We start from the raw sequence: 18,088 nt of genomic DNA on the forward strand, positions 1-18,088 counted from the left end.
AAAATAATTTTCGCAGCCAGTCTTTCTATTTGCAATTTGCAATTTGCTACTTTATCCCTTCTTCCATCAATTTTTTCTTATCTATATGTAAATATGTTTACATATAATTTTATTTTCTTGCTTGCTATAAGGATTGTTCCTATAAAGTTAATCCGCTTAAGTGCTAGAAGAAGTAAGACACGAGTAATAATAAGAAGATGCAATATGAGCAAATGATGTAATGGCAAGTAAACATTATTAGTCTTCCCCACCTTCTATACCTATATGTCCTCCCCACCTTTAATATTTTTTCTTTTCTTCTTCTTCAACAACTATTTTGTATGAAAATTTGTTGTTTCTTTTCTTTTCTTTTCCTTTCTTTTTTTTTTTTTTTCTTTTCTGGTATTGGTATTGTTTTGTCTTTATCATATCTTGTGTCGTGTTAATTTAATTTAATTTATTTTGTTTTGATTTGTTTTGTTTTATTTTACTTTGCCGTGCCTAGAGAAACGTCATTATATTTGACCAACCCTCCGAGGGTTGTTTGCCAAGTTTATAAATGTTTTCAGTGCAAAGAAAAAGTCAATTATAACTTTTCAAATTTTGTTCCAAAGTTTGCTCCAGTTTGAACTTTCTGCTTTTACAACATCCCCCCCCTCTTCATATTGGGGTGGGAAGAACCTGTAGAAAAAAGTATATAAACAAGTATCGATTCCCACTTTGATATCAGACTTGAGTAACCTATTTTTTATACTAATTGTACTCTCTATTGGGAATTATTCACCAAAGAATAAGAGTAATAACGAAACCACACACCTGACAACCACAACAACAGCCACAACAAGAAGACCAATAGGAACTTTAACAAAGAATAATAATAACAATAATAATAACAATAATAATAACAATAATAATAATAATTATAATAAAAACTATAAAATAAAAGGTAGGAGTTATGTGGGCCAAACTCAAAAGTAGAACAAACACATATGGCCTTTCAGGCAAACTACTTCGTATTGCCATCACCGCTACTGCCGTCTCGGGGTTCTCTCTTTTTGGGTACGACCAAGGTTTGATGTCGGGTTTGATTTCGGCTGACAAATTCAACGAGGAGTTTCCGGCTACACGGGATAACGGTACCATTCAAGGTGCAGTCACTGCATCGTACGAATTGGGTTGTTTCTTTGGTGCATTATTTGCATTAATGAAAGGTGAAAGAACTGGAAGAAGACCTTTGGTCTTTGTTGGGTCAATTCTCATCATTGTTGGTGCCATTATTTCAACAACACCAGTCAGACCACACTGGCCATTGGGTCATTTTGTTGTTGGAAGAGTCATTACTGGATTGGGTAACGGGTTGAACACAGCAACAATCCCAGTTTGGCAATCTGAAATGTCGAGGGCCGAAAACAGAGGATTTTTAGTCAATATGGAAGGTGCATTCATTGCAGTAGGTACATTTGTCGCCTACTGGGTTGACTTTGGATTCTCATATGCTGATTCTTCTATATTGTGGAGATTCCCCGTTGCATTCCAAGTCGTGTTTGCCCTCTTTGTATTCGTTGGTATAATAGGTTTACCAGAGTCACCACGGTGGTTAATCAAAAATCATCACGAGGAAGATGCCAAAGTAGTCTTGGCAGCATTGAGAGGCGTTGAAGTGGCAGACGATACAGTAACCGCCGAATTTGTATTCATCAGCGACTCTGTGAGAAGATCAGCAAAACTCACGAAAGGTGGCATTTCCCAAGTCTTCACTGGTGGAAAAACAGCACATTGGCAAAGAATGGTGATTGGTGCCAGCACACAGTTTTTCCAACAACTCACTGGATGTAATGCTGCTATTTACTACTCGACCTTGTTGTTTTATCAAACCATCTTTAATCATTCACAATACAGGTTATCCATGATCTTGGGTGGTGTGTTTGCAACCATTTACGCATTAGCAACCATTCCATCATTCTTTTTGATTGATACCTTGGGTAGAAGAAAATTGTTTCTCATTGGTGCTACTGGACAAGGAGTTGCATTTACCATTTCGTTTGCATGCTTGATTGATGACACTGAACAAAATGCCAAGGGTGCTGCTGTGGGAATCTTTTTGTTTATCGTTTTCTTTGCCTTTACAATCTTGCCATTGCCATGGATCTACCCACCAGAAATAAACCCTTTGAAAACGAGAACTTATGCCACCGCAATTTCAACATGTACCAATTGGTTGATGAACTTTGCTGTCGTGATGTTTGTTCCAAGATTCCTTGAAGCTTCAAACTGGGGTTGTTACTTGTTTTTCGCAGTGGTGAATTTTTGCTTTGTCCCCGTTATATTTTTCTTTTACCCAGAAACCGCTGGAAGATCATTGGAAGAGATTGATGTCATCTTTGCCAAGGCCCATGTAGAAAAAAGACAACCATGGAGAGTTGCTGCCACTTTGCCCAAATTGAGTCACGACGAAGTAGACCAGTATGGTAGAGATTTGGGATTGTATGGCGAGGGTGATGAACAAGATTTTGAAAAACAAGAGCTTGAAGTAGAAGACAATAGCGAGAAAAGTATGCAAGAAAATCAAACAAGATAGTGTATAAAAATTTTATAAACTTTCTAAAACAAAACATTTCTTCTCAAATTACTAGAATGATCATGTGATTGTACATTGGGGTCGACATTGGGATCAAGCGTAGCTTCGAATCCTGTAGTACTTTGATTCAATGCTGGCGATGCAGTGGCCGTAGTAGAATGAGACGCATTTGCTGCTCCGGTAATCCCAGTGACTACTTGAGCAGCAGTAGCGGCGCCAACAGATTCAGGGGTAGCAGCATTAGCAGCAACAGCATTGGCATCAGCAACAGCAGTGGCATCAGTGGCATCAACGGCATCAACGGCATCAACGCCTGCAATATTGTTAGTGGCTGTGGGTATTGCTCTTCCTCCATCACCAATTACTGATGTCATTGCTCGATTATCATCATCCAAAGCTGTATACATTGATGCTTCATGCTGCAACATCAGCAGAGTATTGTCGGTGTTGCCAAGGGTGGTATTATTATTGCTATTATTTTTGATAATATTCTCATTATTGTGATTATTGTTATTAATGTTATTCTTATTATCATTATTATTATTGTTATTATTGTTATAATTACTATTATTATTGTTATTGCTCTTTTTATCTAACTGTGGTTGCTGTGCTTGAAGAAGTGCTCTTTGGTTTTGTTGTCCTTGTTTTTCCTGTTGCTGTGTTTGCTGACGCGTTTGCAGTTGAGTTGATATATGAGGTTGCGAAGCTTGTGGGTGCTGATGGTTCAAGTGGTTCAGCAGATTTTGCAAACTGCTCAAATGGCCAATCAAGTCATTATAGTTAGGCGTCGCAGGAAGATTTGCAAGGACGGAATCAATATGCAGCAGTTGCGGTTGTTGAAATTGCATTGTTTGAAGAGGAATATGCTGCGAAAGCTGTTGCTGGAGCTGTTGCTCACTTTGTAAATGATGGTTCAATTGATTACTCTGCGATGTCGGGGATATATCCACAACTCTGCTTGCAGGTTTCGGTTTATTAATTGGTTTCTCAACCAACGTTCTTGACGTCTTTTGCCTCTTTTTCTTATTCGTCGGATCGGGTGGATGGTTATGTTGAGGGTTTATCATTCGTAAAATCCACATCTCTCCAGAATCACTCTTTTCAACGCCGCTGTCATCATTTAAACCACCTTCTGTGTTATCTTGCTGCACGCCATTTTTCTGATCCTTCTCCGATGGATATAAATTGGCCACCATTCTAAAGGCGCATTTGTTTCTCTTTGTATACGCGATTCTCTGTCTCTGTTGTGGATTCTTGACAGTAGTTCTGAATGACCCGGACCTTTCACACTGGAAGTATACCGCTTTCGGTTTCGATGAGTTAATCACGATTCGACAATTTTCATTGGGACCAAATATATACTTGACGTATCTAACTAATTCAGCCTTACTGGTGAAAGTTTTGATTATCTCATTCTCCCCATACCTTGATCGCAAATCCTCACTCGGGTTTGTAAAACTATCATTGTAATCAGCTTGTATTGTATGTTGGTTGTGATGGTGTTGTTGTAGCTGTTGTACTTGTTGCTGTAACTGTGGCTGTGCTGATTGATGATGATGTTGTTGCTGTTGTTGAATATGAGCTACACCGTGAGATGGCAGAATCGTCGATTCTAAGCCTCTTTGAAGTTGCTGAGTTAAATTTTGGGCAATAGAGTTTGCATTACCTTGAGCACGGGCCTCGGCTTCTATCTGTGCCTGGTATTGTGCATGTACTTGTTTTTGATTCCTCTCCCTTGTTTGAGCTTCCAATTGAGCTTGAGCCTGTCTCAAATGAGCTTGCATCTGAGCTTGGGCTTGTGCTTGCGCTTGCGCTTGCGCACGTGCTTGAGCCTGGGCTTGGGCTTGTTGAACCTGAGCTTGAGCTTGAGCCAACTCTCTCTGTTGTTGTTGGTATTTCTGCAATTGCTGATGTTGCAACTCCTGTTGCTGTAATTGGTGTTGTCTCCTTTGCAATTCAGCGCGGTGTTGAAGCTCAGCAGAATATGATGCGTATGGGTTAGCATGAAGGCTGGCATGGCTCTGTGTTTGTTGTTGTTGCTGTTGCTGTTGCTGTTGCTGTTGTTGCTGTTGTTGTTGTTGCTGTTGCTGCCGTGCTTGAGAAAAAGAGGCATTTGGGTCGCCTGCAGCTGCAACAAGATAGCTTATATGAGGATCATATACATCTTTAACTTCACTTTGAAGAGAATGGTTATTACTCTGAGATTGATTTCCAGTGTTAGACGACATTCCTGAAAAATTTGTAAATTACTCAGTACTGCAATCTCCCTATTCTTTGTTTTTCGCCCTTGTGAGAAAGTATAAACACCGTAATACGAGTACAGCTTGGTGTGAGTATATATATATATATGTATATGTATATGGATTCAAGCGTTTGATAGTTTTGTTTTTAAAAGGGTCGACTCCTGCTATGAACTTTGATCTTTGGATCTAAAGTGTTTTGAAGTTGCAAAATGGATTGTGCAAGTACAATCTGAAAAAGCGTATAGCCTGCAGGACTCCTGTATAGATGAAGGAACACGAAAAAGTTTGGTGCCTGGAACAGAAGAAGAAATTATCAGATGGCGTTGCAAAGAGAGAGTGAGAGAGAGAGGGGGGGGGGGGGGTAGGAAAAAAAAAAAGAGAAAGAGAGAAAGAGAAACATAGGAGGGTGCCATTACATCAGAGACGGTAATTGTGCATCTTTACACGACTACTTTTTTAAGAAAATTGGAGCAGAGAATAGCTTTGTACCAATGCGCAATATTCAACAATATATATGCCATGGATTTCGAGCTCAAACTTGAGTCTTTGAAGTACCTACAACGAACTCGAATAGTTATGGACATCGCAGTAAAAGTTTTGAATTTGGGACTTTTCTTTCAAAAGAATAAATTAATTTATAAGCTCTTTGTTTCTTCTTCTTCTTTTTATTTTTCATTCCTTTTTTCCTTTATCTGGGGTAGAGGTTGGTACATGTGGGGTACTATATACCATGATGATATATCAGGGTTACCAATATACTTATTAATATGATAGGCCAATAGATATCAATAGATTGTTGTTGTTGTTGTTGTTGCTGTTTCTTCTCCCCCCCCCCCCTTTTTTGTTGTTCTTTTACTATTCTACGTAGTAATAGACCCTACATTTTTAAACCAAAAAAAAAATACATCTGGTTTTTTTAAAGAACCTTTCGAATATGGTGAAATGGCATAAAGTCTAAAGCATATTCTCACTGTCAAAAGTACTGTTCTTTGTTTGTCCCTTTGTTCAAGGTACCTGATGATCTAGTATATGAGCCAACATCAGATTGTTTTTCTCGAACGCTACCTAGATTAAAAAATGTAAATGTGGAGGTTATTGCCTTGTACGCTTAGCCTACAGTCACAAACCCGAATATTTCTTTTCAAAAACGGTCATCATATATAAAAACATCATTAAGCATCGTCATTTTTCCATTGTCATATATCATCGTCATATACCGTTCTTACTTTTAGAACTCACATCCACTCCCATTGTTCTGTCCTACTCTTTCTGTTTGTCTTTTCTTTTTCTTGTTTCTTTTTCTTTTTCTTTTTCCTTGAGACTTTTGGATATGTCGTTTGCCCAGCACCAAGAGTTTGTGAATTCAGTTTCACAGATACAAAAGGAAAATGAGGAAAGAGAATTGCACTGGTTTATCAACCATACTGTGATACCTGAGTTTCCCCAGATCATCGAAACTCTTTCAATGTGCTCCAACTTATTACTTTACAACTCTCCACAGCACCCGGACCCCAAAAATAGAATTGAACGAGGTCCACCAGTTAAACTTCCTGTGTCAACAAGTAAACTGGAAAAATTGAAGGGAATAGTTGTACGGGACGGAGCATACGTCACCCAATTTCAAGTTGCAACCAGAGACCATTATTTTAACAAATGTTTCAACAAATTGAATTTGACCAAACCCATTTTGCTCAGCCAAGTTATCGATACTAAAGTGGCCATTGATGACTCGATTCAACTAATGGAAAGTCTTTCAAAGTTAAGTAAAGCTGAGCACGAGCATAAGGATGACAAAGACCACGAGGATTACCACAGAAAGCTATACACCTCTTTTCGGGATCTTTTATTTAAAGTTCAGACTGCAAAGACAAGCTTGCAACTACCGACGGACCCGCATTTGGTATTTCCTATGAAATTGACTCCTCGTGATTATTTTGCTCCGGAACTTCCTCCTACGATAACAGTGGATTTCTACATCAGCCAAGCCGAAATATGCATTGACATGAAGAGTCTCCATCGAATAACTGAGAAACCATGGAGCGAGGTTGATTCCAAGACGGGCAAGTCGTATGTCGACAAACTACGTGAAGAAATGAAACTCACAAGTACTGACTTGGTAATGATAGAGGGAAAAGAAAAGAAAAAAGGAGTTGGAGGAACTGCAGAAAGTAGTTCAACATTGAACAGCAGTAAAGTGGCTCTGCGATCAAACTCGGTAACCCCTGCTGCCTCTATCTCAGATATTTCAGAGCGCGCAGATCTGGAGGGACTGGCTAGCCATACGTTACTGAAACAAAGTAGCTCTGATGATCAAAACCAAGGCTTTCTTAGTAGCATGATGAGCCATATACAATTTAAGCCCAAGCACGATCCCAATGAATACATTATGAGATGTGTTACGTATAACCATATGGTGGTTACGATCAATTCCAAGATTGAAGTGTCATCAGAGGATCCTATCCTAGTAAGTTGCTTCACCAAGCTAAATACAATCGAGTATTTGATTAGAAAGATCTTGGATAGTTTGGATATTTTCATTAGTTAGTCAACAAGTTGTTCTTTTTTTTTTTTCTTTTTTTTTTTTTTTTTTGGAGTTTTGGTTTTGGTTTTGGTTTTGCGTAGTTATGTACCTTATAATTTTGGATTCAACACTCAATTTGTGAGCTTGAAACATCAACAACCATTTCAATACATTTATCATGTCCTAACAGTTGTATGTATTGCACCTTCGATGAAGCTCGTAGAAAGACCTAAATCTTCATCTTTTTTGCGCACTTTTTGATGGAAATGTGAATTTAATAACATTACAGTTTTCATTATCGTCATAGTCGTAACTATGAGTGGCAGTAACTCTAGTATTATTTCTGCACATTTATGTGCACAAAATTTGCCAGTTTCCTTTTTTTTTGCTATAAGTCGTTTTATTTAATATTTATTAATTTATTTATTTATCTTACTTTTTTCTTTATCTTAAAACAAAAGACAAGAGATAATAATAATAATTATAATAATAAAAAAAGAGAAAGAAACGAAAATTGTGGTTGTATGCGCATTCGTAACCTTCAAGGTTGACATTTCGACACTAGCGACCACTTAATCTTGTTCTTGTTCTTGCTCTTGCTCTTATTTTTAAGCGTATTCTAAATCTTCTTTTGTACATGGAAAAACAGGCAAGTTGTTTCTACAATCTTTATTAATTAAACGGATCTTGCTACTATTTATGCTCCTTTGGGCTTTTCGAAAACTTTCGCTGTCTCCTTTACAACTCAGTTGGTCGCCATTGACTAGTCAAAATCTTTTACCGAGGTACAAGTACATTAGCCATCTTTTTTCAACATCAACGACAACATCAACAACAACATCAACAACATCAACAACAACCAATACTTCTAACACCACTACCTGCATAAGTCGCTCTACTTCTAAAACTAATATGCCAGACCTTACCAGCCAGTATACTATAGTTGTCGATGACAGCCAGATTGAAAAACCAGTCATTGACGATAGGAGCTACAGATTTATAAAGTTAAACTCTAATGATCTTAAAGTCTTGCTCATACACGACCCGCAGGCAGATAAGTCAGCAGCAGCTTTGGATGTCAATGTGGGATCGTTTGCAGACAAGCAGTATGGAATACCCGGTTTGGCACATTTTTGTGAACACTTGTTATTTATGGGTACTGAAAAATACCCAAAGGAGAATGAATACTCTAATTACTTGTCAAAACATTCAGGCCACTCCAATGCATATACTTCGTCGGAACACACGAATTACTATTTCCAAGTAGGCTCCAATCATTTGGAAGGAGCATTGGACAGATTTGCACAATTTTTCATCTCGCCTCTATTCAGCAAGACTTGTAAAGATCGGGAAATCAATGCTGTTGATTCCGAAAACAAAAAAAACTTGCAAAATGACGATTGGAGATTGTACCAGTTGGACAAGATGTTTAGTAATCCTGATCATCCGTATAATGGGTTCTCTACAGGTAATTATCAAACATTGCACGTTGAACCTGAGCTGCGGGGCGTGAATGTGCGTGATGTGCTCATGCAATTCCACAAGGACTACTACTCTTCCAATTTGATGAGTTTGGTGATTATGGGCAAGGAGGATTTAGATACATTGTCCAAATGGGCAATTGAAAAGTTTCTGCCCATCTTGAACCAAAGTCTTTCGGTGCCCTCTTATGAAGGTCAATTGATTTATAAACAGAGCCATCACTTGGGCAAAGTTATCAAGGCAAAGCCAGTCAAAGAAATGCATCAGCTTGAGTTGAGTTTTATGGTTCCAGATGATTTGGAAAACAAATGGGCCAGCAAACCACAAAGTTATTTCTCTCATTTACTTGGCCACGAAAGTGAAGGCTCTATATTGTATTATCTTAAGCACAAAGGATGGGTAACTGAATTATCTTCTGGAAATATGAAAGTGAGTCTGGGAAACTCTGTTTACATGGTCGAATTCCAATTAACACCAACGGGTTTGAAGAATTGGGAGACTATTGTTGCCACCACATTTGAATATTTGGCTTTAATTCTCAAAGACGATCCAAAGAAGTGGATTTGGGAAGAAATTAGAAATATTTCAGAGATCAACTTCAAGTTCAAACAAAAGGCAGATGCTTCGTCTACCGTGTCCAGCATGAGTAACTCGTTGTACAAGTTTGACAAATACATCCCTGCTGAGAATATTCTTTGCTCATCAGTTGTACGCGATTTCGACCCTTTAGCAATTAAGAAGTTTGGTTCATATCTCAATCCTGATAATTTCCGTATTACTTTGGTGTCACAGTCTTTTGATAATTTAACGCAAAAAGAACCCTGGTACGGTACTGAGTATGAGATTGAAGATGTGCCAAAGAATTTGAAAAAGATTATTGATAATCCACTGCCAAATAAACATTTGCATTACCCTGAACCCAACCCTTTCATACCAACGAATTTTAACATATCGAAAATAAAAGTGCAAACCCCGCAAACTGCACCATATTTGATTCACCACGACAATAAGATGAATGTGTGGTATAAGCAAGATGATCAATTTGAAGTACCAAAGGGAACCATTGAGCTTGTTTTCCATTTACCAAGCTCGAATGTTGATGTTGTCTCGTCAACAAAATCAGGTGTATTTACGGAAATGCTCTCGGACCAGTTGAATCAAATCACGTATTTTGCATCATTAGTCGGACTCCGTGTTGGCATCAATACTTGGCGCGATGGTTTTGCAATTTTCATCTCAGGTTATAATGACAAGTTGCCTATTTTGCTTGACCAAGTTTTGAATAAATTTATCGAATTTTCCCCCGACAAGAACAGGTTTGAGCCAATAAAGTTCAAATTATTAAAGGAGTATAGAAATTTTGGTTTCATGGTCCCTTACAATCAAATTGGCTCGCACCATTTACAGTTGGTGAATGAAAAAGTATATGATTTTGAGGAAAGGATTAAGGCATTAGAGCAATTGCAGTTCCAGGATGTTGAAAGTTTTATCAACAAAACTATTTGGTCTTTAGGAATTTTTGCAGAAGTTTTGATACACGGGAATTTTGACATTACAACTGCACGCAAAATCAAGACATCAGTGTCGGATCATATATCACGAATTCCCCCATTGATGGAGGAATATGATCCAAGTAAAATCTATTTACAAAACTTCATATTGCAAGAAGGGGAAGCGATTCGTTTTGAGAAAGAACTCCTGGATAAAAACAATATAAACTCGTGTATTGAGTATTATTTGCAATTTAGTCCCAATAATGATGACCCCAAGTTGCGCGTGCTAACAGATTTACTTGCAACCATTATCCGCGAACCGTGCTTTGACCAATTGAGAACAAAAGAACAATTGGGATACGTTGTGTTTTCTGGGGTCAAAAAGGGTCGTACATCTTTGGGATTCCGTATACTTGTGCAATCTGAGCGTTCAAGCGAATATTTGGAATATAGAATTGAAGAGTTTCTTGCCAAATTTGGCAGTTTTGTGAATCTGGAATTGAGTGATAAGGATTTCGCCAAATTCAAACAAGCATTGAAGGATATGAAATTGCAAAAATTGAAACATCTCAATGAGGAAACCAATAGAATATGGAACTCCATTACAGACGGATACTATGATTTTGATGCTAGACAGAAACATGTTGATATACTTGAAAATATCACCAAAGATGACTTTACTCAATTTTTTAACGCGTACGTTGGAGATAAAGACTACTCCAGGACTGGTAAACTTGTTGTTCATTTGAAATCTGCTAAAGTTAATAAACCAGCCGATGCGAAACTTGTGCAAAGTGCTTTCATCAATTATGCATATAAGCATGGTCTTAAAATTGAACATGAATTTATTGAACAATTAGCCACCGATAGTAATTCTATACCTGAAGCTATTGAGAAGTTCTTAGCCGAAATAAAGAAGCAAAGAATTGCAGGTGAAAATTTGAATTCGGAAGAAGCACACAAACAGATCAAAGAGGCAATTGTTAATCCAGTACCTGCGGAATATCCAAAGGGCAAACCAGTTTCATCAATTAAACAATTTAGATTAGAGCACAAGTTGGGTGGAATACCTAAACCAGTTTGTGATTTATCTAAATTTAGCTATGAACAGTCACATTTATAGAGATAGAAAATAGATAGACTAAAAGTAAAGAATGTAAATGTTAAGTGAAGGATTATAAAGGATGAGACAAAACAAAAAAAAAAAAAGAAGAAAGAGAAAAAAAAATAAAGGAGCTCTCTTTAAATAAACTACAGGTTATTCATTTTTGCTTTTGATAAACAAATAAAGTGTATAAACGTTGCTTTAATGTCAATTTGAGTTTTTGTCTAGGATTTTGTATTTTTATTTTTTTTAAATTTTTTTTATTTTTTTTATTTTTTTTATTCTGTTTTACATTCTTCTGGTCGCAATTCTATCGGTCACGAGCGTATGATATATATAGATATAAATATATATATATGCATATTGATTGATTTTGAGTAATGTTTTGCCTTAATCAACCACAGTGTTTACACCACAACCAGTTTCAACGGGTGTAGAACAAAGAACTTATGACAAACACGTCAAATGCTCCACTTTCAACCGCGCTGTCCATAAAGCAATATGATCTCAAAGCAAACCACCTGTTGCCAGCGGATAATGTAAACGGAGAAGAAAGAAAATTTGCACAAGATGATTACGATTCCCAAGGTGGTGATATAAGTATTATTAGTGATGGCGAGAATGTTGCTAACAATAAAGTTGGCGTGAATCATGATATTGAAAATGGCGGGGATAGTACTATTGAAAATCAAGATAGCAAAAGTGATGGTGAAAACATTGATGGGGTATCTATTGATAGCAATGATGGCAATGGTTCGAACAAAGTCCACAACACAGAGGAGACTCCTGATAGCAAACGAATTCTTCTTCAGAGGTTCACTATATATAACTCGGCTTCAACGATGTATATAGTTGGAAGCAATGCCAAAGAGTCGCTATATCGAGTGATGGAAATAAGCACGGATCCCGAAGATGAGACCAATTTGACCATTGTGGAGGACAAGAGCTATTTTTACACTAGAAAGGATTTGATTGAACTTCTCAATGGCCTTAATGAATCAATTGAAGGTGGTATCCACAAATTGGCGCATGGGTATGGATTACTTGGTTTGATCAGGTTTACTAAAGGCTACTATATGTGTTTGATTACCAAGTGTTCTCAAGTGGCCATCTTGGGTGGCCATTTTATATACCACATTGATGAAACAAAACTAATTCCGTTGGGTAGTTATCGAAAACCTGAAAAGTATAGCGATGAGGAGAGGTTATTATCAATTTTTCGGTATATGGATTTGAGCAAGACGTTTTATTTTAGTTACAATTATGATATCACAAATTCGCTACAAACAAATCTTATGCGCCAAAAATTGGCAGGAAAGGCAAACGTAGCAAACAAGTTGGACAAAACTAAAAACAAAAACAACGATACCAACTACAACTGTAGCTGCAGCTGTAGCTGTAGCTGCAACTGCAACTGCACCTTTATCAACAACAGTTTGTATAATACATGGCTGCATAATGAACGGTTTGTTTGGAACAAAGTGTTACTCAAGCCGCTCTTGCAAAATGAAGAGGTTGCTACGTTTGAGTGGTTTCAACCTATTGTGCACGGCTTCATAGATCAGGCCAATATTAGCATATATGGCAAGAAATTCTACATCACCATTATAGCCAGGAGATCGCACCATTTTGCAGGTGCAAGGTTTCTCAAACGAGGCATCAATAATAGAGGCAATGTTGCAAATGAGATTGAAACAGAGCAAATTGTTAGTGATATGATGACTTCGAGTTTTCATGATCCTCAATATGGCATGTACAATAATCCAAGATACACGAGTTTTGTTCAACATCGTGGGTCCATTCCAGTCTATTGGACGCAGGAAGTGAATAAGATAAAGCCACCGATCCAGATCAACATGGCTGACCCATTTTACCAAAGTTCGGCTTTGCACTTTGATGACTTGTTTTATCGATATGGCTCGCCCATCATTATATTAAATCTAATCAAGCAAAAGGAAAAGCAACCGAGGGAACTGAAATTAAATTTGCAGTATATTGCCTGTATCAAATACCTCAATCAGTTTTTACCCTTGAAGCATCGATTAATATATCATTCATTTGATATGTCGAAACATTCGAAAAAGAATCTCGATGTTATCACACCTTTGCAAAAAATTGCTCATGGAGAAATCAACCAGATAGGTATATTCCACAATGGAACGACATTGGCGACTACCAAGCTCCAGCGTGGTATTATACGCACCAATTGCATCGACTGCTTGGATAGGACTAATGCGGCACAATTTATTATTTGCAAAGAAGCGTTAACAAAGCAACTACAAAGCTTGAATCTAATATCCAACGAGCGTACTTTAGACTATGACTCTGACTTGGTCAATATATTGACGGAGATTTTTCATGATCACGGCGATACGATTGCAATCCAGTATGGAGGATCTAATTTGGTCAATACAATGGATTCGTATAGGCGAATCAATCAATGGTCTTCCCACACGCGTGATATGCTTAATAGTATCAAGAGAATGTATTCCAACTCATTTATAGATACAATTCGACAAGAGGCGATAAATTTGTTTTTGGGCAACTATGTTTATCATCCTGATAAGCCTAAGCTTTGGGAGTTGAGCAATGATTTTGCGTTGCATAATGACTTGTCCGTCAGCTATGGTGCGCCAGTAAAGAGGAGTTACCGCGCGTGGTATAAGAAGGAAAATATTGACAAGAATAGATTTATTATTAGAAGTGGCTGTCAAGATTATGGTGTGTGTGAGCCAATAGGTGGAACGATCAGTGAACCAATAGGTGAACCAGTAGGTGAAACAGCGGGTGAAACAGCGGGTGAAACAGTGGGTGAAACAGTGGATGAAACACTGGATGGCAAGCTGGGTAAGACACTGGGTGGTGCTTTTGAGAATGAAAAGAGAGTAGTAGCTGCTAATACCATAACTCCACTGGATATGAATGATAAGTGGTTTAACGAGTGTTATGTTCCTCGAAAGTATCAATCTTTTAAGGATCTTTTTCTGTACAATATGAATTCCAATTCTAGGTACTTCCCGCTGATTGTGCAGATGCATAAGCAACAGAATAGCTCAAGTGGAGAAGCAGGAGCTGCAGCTTTTGAAAGTTTTGGCGCGACTACAGCAAAAACAACAAGTGCAGTAACTGGTGGTACTTTGGTTGCAACTACTGCATCGGTACTGCCACCAATGTTGTTTGATTATAGTCCATTTGAGAGTCGTAAGATGAGAGGTGGGGATAAGAAGGTTGGAGAAGAGGAGCTTAGTTATCTTGACCACGAAGTTGAAAATGATGAGCATGGGCAAGTTGATAAACATCAGTTTGGCAACGATTCTCCTGGAAAGAAATCGAGGACAAAGAATATCACATCGTTTCTTGCATCAAAAATCACCTCCAAGCATAAAAGTCGAGAGAATAGGAAGAATGTGGGAATTGAGAGCGAGAGTAGTAAAAGTGAAGGAGGGAGGTACCTACATGGTGATGATGATGATGATGGTGAAGAAGAAGAAGGAGATATTGGAATGAGCAGGGGTAATTATTATGCTATGTTTGATAAACAGCGATGTCCTGTTGCGAGCAAAAGAGATTTGGAAATGTATAAATCACAATTTGATTACAGCAATATCATTAGCCAGCTACCGGTGCAGCGACAAGCTCTGCAATTAGGGGCAGAGAAAAATAGTGGTGTTGAATATGGTACTGCTAACTTGAAGCCGAGTGAAGAAGATATTGAATTGTACAGGTTTAGTTCTGATGAGCTTTTGCATAAGATCAATGGGGTTATTCCAGGCCATGGTCATTTGGCGAGTGGGAATTTAGTGTCTGATGCAGATATCAGGTTGTATGCTAAATATTGTGCTGAAAGAGACAGTGGTGGTGGTGGTAGCAGTGAGCTTCATAATTCAGGGCTTATACTGAATTATGTTTAGTGTAGAGAAAGGGAGAGAAAGCCGAAAAGAAAAAGGAGATGAAATGTAGTGTTACTGAGATGTTGTTAAATCCCTTTTCTTTTTTTATTTGGATATTGTAGGCGGTAATTTTACAAGGTTGAATTTGCAGGTCAATTTTATTAGATAGACTTGAATTGGTGATTATAGTTGTAGTAGATATTTAGTTAAATACAAGGTTTATATATATATTTCTTTTCTTGTTTGCATAAATGATATGGAAAAGTATATATATATAGAGATCATAGGTGTTGGAGAATTGTTGATTTGTAAACAATAACATCTGGAACTGAAACTCTTTATGTGTTTGTGTGTTATATTTTAATTTGTTAACTTTAGAGCTCAGCGGCGATAAGCGGAGTTCTCTTTCTCTTTCTCTATTCTTTGGTTTCTCGAGCAAGTAGGAGAAATTTTCCTACTTTTTAACGGCAAAGTGGGGCAAAGAAGAGGAAGAGGAAGGAGGGGGGGAAAATAGAAAAAAAGTATACACTAAATATTGAAAACGGAGTATGCTACCAAATGTATTTTAAGTTTCCTCTTTTTTTTTTTAAAGAAAAAAGACAAACGTTTGATTTCACATGCAAGTCACGGTGTTTGCGGAGTAACAGACTCAAACACGAACGATGGTGATGTCAACGATGTCAACGATGTCAATGATGTCAATGATGACAATAACGTTGATATACCTTACAATTATCTTTTCCTTCAGGGGAAGTGGGGGGGGGGTAAAATTGAGTTGCTAAGATTGATTGTTGCAACCAATAGGTTTTGTTTTTACTAAACTGTAATATAGTTGTTTCCAATTATTAGATTAAAACTAAAAGAAAGAAGAACAAAGAACAAAGAACAAAGAACAAAAGCAACAACTCAATTGAGGAGAAGCAATAATCATAGTGTGATGGTGGTTGACGATGTAGCAAATGGATGACATTTGTGTTTCCTTTCCTCCATCTCCCCTCACCCATTCTTTTCTTCCTAGCTATACCAATTTAGATGAGACAGGTTCTTATGGGGTAGCAAGCAAATGCCTTCTAAATGTTGAGGTGTAGAAAGAGTAAATTAGACAGAAAGACAAATGAGAGAGAGAGTGTGTGTGTGAGAGAGACTGTATGTGTGTAAATGTGTGCCTGTGATTACGGTTAATCTCCGCTTAGTACATGGTCAGTCATTTTATTTTTTATTTCTTTTATTTTATTTTATTTTATTTATTTTTTTTTGGGCATTTTAAAAAAGAAGAATAGTATAGTGCTCAAAAGTCGTTGCCAACGTTTTTTAATTTCGAGTTTGATAGATGATTGGATAGAGAAGGGATAGGGAAGGAAATAACGGCTGTTTCATGATGAAAGAAGAAGAGATAATTCAAAATACCTTATTCTAGTGTAGTGCTTTTTGGCAAATAACTATATATATATTTACTCTACATGTCATGTGATAAATATCATTGTAATTCAAAAAAAAGAAGAAGAAAAAAATACTACAAGAAATGAAGTGGAATGGAAAACCTGTGATATTTTTCTGGGATGTGGCATAAAACAAATACTGCCATTCTCTCTAGTTTTTGTTTCCCCATGTGAAAAAATTGAGCATAAAATGGAAAGAAAGAAAGAATGAATGAATAAAAGAATGAAAGTAAAAAAAAACCCCTCCAAAAAAAAGAAAGCATTTGTATATATATATATTTTATATGTACAGTGTTGATACATTGTTGATGAAGTTTATGGACTTAATGCAAGAGAATGTTAGAAAATAGACTATAATTAGGTCGTGTACTATGGTTAAGTAACATATTTCTTCTTTTCTGTAACTAAAAAACTATTAAAAGGAAGCGGGGCAATTGATTGCAACAACCAAATTTAATAAACAGAATAAAATAAAAAATATAATCATAAAAAAATTGTAAATAAATATGCACCAGGGGTAACAGCGGAGTTTAGCAATATGTGTTAAGCTCTATTGGATTAGATATATATATAGAGTATATACTGCATATAAAGCTATATATATTTAATCTATTCCCCGTGTTTGTGTGTTTGTGTGTTTGTGTGTTTGTGTGTCTGTATATTCTCAATAAGGCAATTTCCATCTTTCAACTTCAACTTCAACTTCAACTTGAAAAAGGGAAGAGAGAAAGAGTGGGGTAAACAAGACTCCTAACCAATTTACTTCCTACTGTTGTTTTTTTGTTTGCTTCTGTCATTCCCTTTCTTCTTTCTTTTTTCTTTTCTTTTTCAATTCAAACTGTTGAAGCACTTTACCCCATTTTGCGCTTTAAATATTTTATTAACCAAAAAAAATAAAAAAAAACATTTACACGAAGTTGAAGTGTAGAACAATAGAACCCCCTCTTCCAGTACCCCAAAAAAAAACAAAATTAAATAAAGAATTTTAATTAAAATTTTAAAATCAAGAGCCAACAAGACACAGCCAATTGCAAATAAATAAATAAAAAATGTTAAGATAAAACCATGGGGTTTCATCCAATCTATATCAGTCCATGATAATAATGATGATGATAATAGTACATATACATATACATATATATATTAAAAAAATATAAAAAATTAAATATAGAATTTTAAAATTATATAAAGACATTGACATTTCCTTTCCAATACTCACTGGAAAACATACAAGTTGTTAAAAAACTAGTGCTACTACTACTAACTAACTAACTAAGTAAGTAATCAATAACAATTAAACCACTTATCGACACAGCTAGAATAACCCTTTTCCTTTTATTTGCCTTTGATATCTTAAT

The 18,088-nt window shown here is 36.8% G+C and overlaps 6 protein-coding genes across 6 annotated transcripts; 5 read left to right on the forward strand and 1 right to left on the reverse strand. All coding sequences in view use genetic code 12, as the record gives it.

Annotated features, from left to right (window-relative positions):
- Positions 1 to 934: 934 nt before the first annotated feature.
- On the forward strand, positions 935 to 2,557 carry STL1_3 (sugar transporter-like protein; the record flags this gene model as incomplete). Its single annotated transcript, XM_001524087.2, has 1 exon — positions 935 to 2,557. One exon carries the CDS (start codon positions 935 to 937, stop codon positions 2,555 to 2,557), a length of 1,623 nt encoding a protein of 540 aa, XP_001524137.2.
- A 23-nt stretch (positions 2,558 to 2,580) lies between these two features.
- Positions 2,581 to 4,785, reverse strand: RBF1 (Transcription factor rbf1 (RPG-box-binding factor) (Repressor-activator protein 1); the record flags this gene model as incomplete). Its single annotated transcript, XM_001524088.2, has 1 exon — positions 2,581 to 4,785. One exon carries the CDS (start codon positions 4,783 to 4,785, stop codon positions 2,581 to 2,583), a length of 2,205 nt encoding a protein of 734 aa, XP_001524138.2.
- Positions 4,786 to 6,130: 1,345 nt separating this feature from the next.
- Positions 6,131 to 7,345, forward strand: RAV2 (RAVE (Rav1p, Rav2p, Skp1p) complex subunit; the record flags this gene model as incomplete). Its single annotated transcript, XM_001524089.2, has 1 exon — positions 6,131 to 7,345. One exon carries the CDS (start codon positions 6,131 to 6,133, stop codon positions 7,343 to 7,345), a length of 1,215 nt encoding a protein of 404 aa, XP_001524139.2.
- Positions 7,346 to 8,233: 888 nt separating this feature from the next.
- On the forward strand, positions 8,234 to 11,419 carry STE23 (metalloprotease; the record flags this gene model as incomplete). The annotated part of the gene is made up of 1 exon (XM_001524090.2): positions 8,234 to 11,419. One exon carries the CDS (start codon positions 8,234 to 8,236, stop codon positions 11,417 to 11,419), a length of 3,186 nt encoding a protein of 1,061 aa, XP_001524140.2.
- Positions 11,420 to 11,850: 431 nt separating this feature from the next.
- FIG4 (phosphatidylinositol-3,5-bisphosphate 5-phosphatase) lies at positions 11,851 to 15,312 on the forward strand (the record flags this gene model as incomplete). The annotated part of the gene is made up of 2 exons (XM_061119736.1): positions 11,851 to 12,737; positions 12,837 to 15,312. The coding sequence occupies 2 exons, from the start codon at positions 11,851 to 11,853 to the stop codon at positions 15,310 to 15,312; spliced, it is 3,363 nt and encodes a 1,120-aa protein (XP_060975719.1).
- Positions 15,313 to 15,547: 235 nt separating this feature from the next.
- Positions 15,548 to 16,111, forward strand: PVL30_005698 (uncharacterized protein; the record flags this gene model as incomplete). The annotated part of the gene is made up of 2 exons (XM_061119737.1): positions 15,548 to 15,555; positions 15,916 to 16,111. The coding sequence occupies 2 exons, from the start codon at positions 15,548 to 15,550 to the stop codon at positions 16,109 to 16,111; spliced, it is 204 nt and encodes a 67-aa protein (XP_060975720.1).
- Between the last annotated feature and the right edge of the window lie 1,977 nt (positions 16,112 to 18,088).

Source organism: Lodderomyces elongisporus, chromosome 8 (genome assembly GCF_030384665.1).
Source record: "Lodderomyces elongisporus chromosome 8, complete sequence".
In the NCBI taxonomy this organism is placed as follows: domain Eukaryota; kingdom Fungi; phylum Ascomycota; class Pichiomycetes; order Serinales; family Debaryomycetaceae; genus Lodderomyces; species Lodderomyces elongisporus.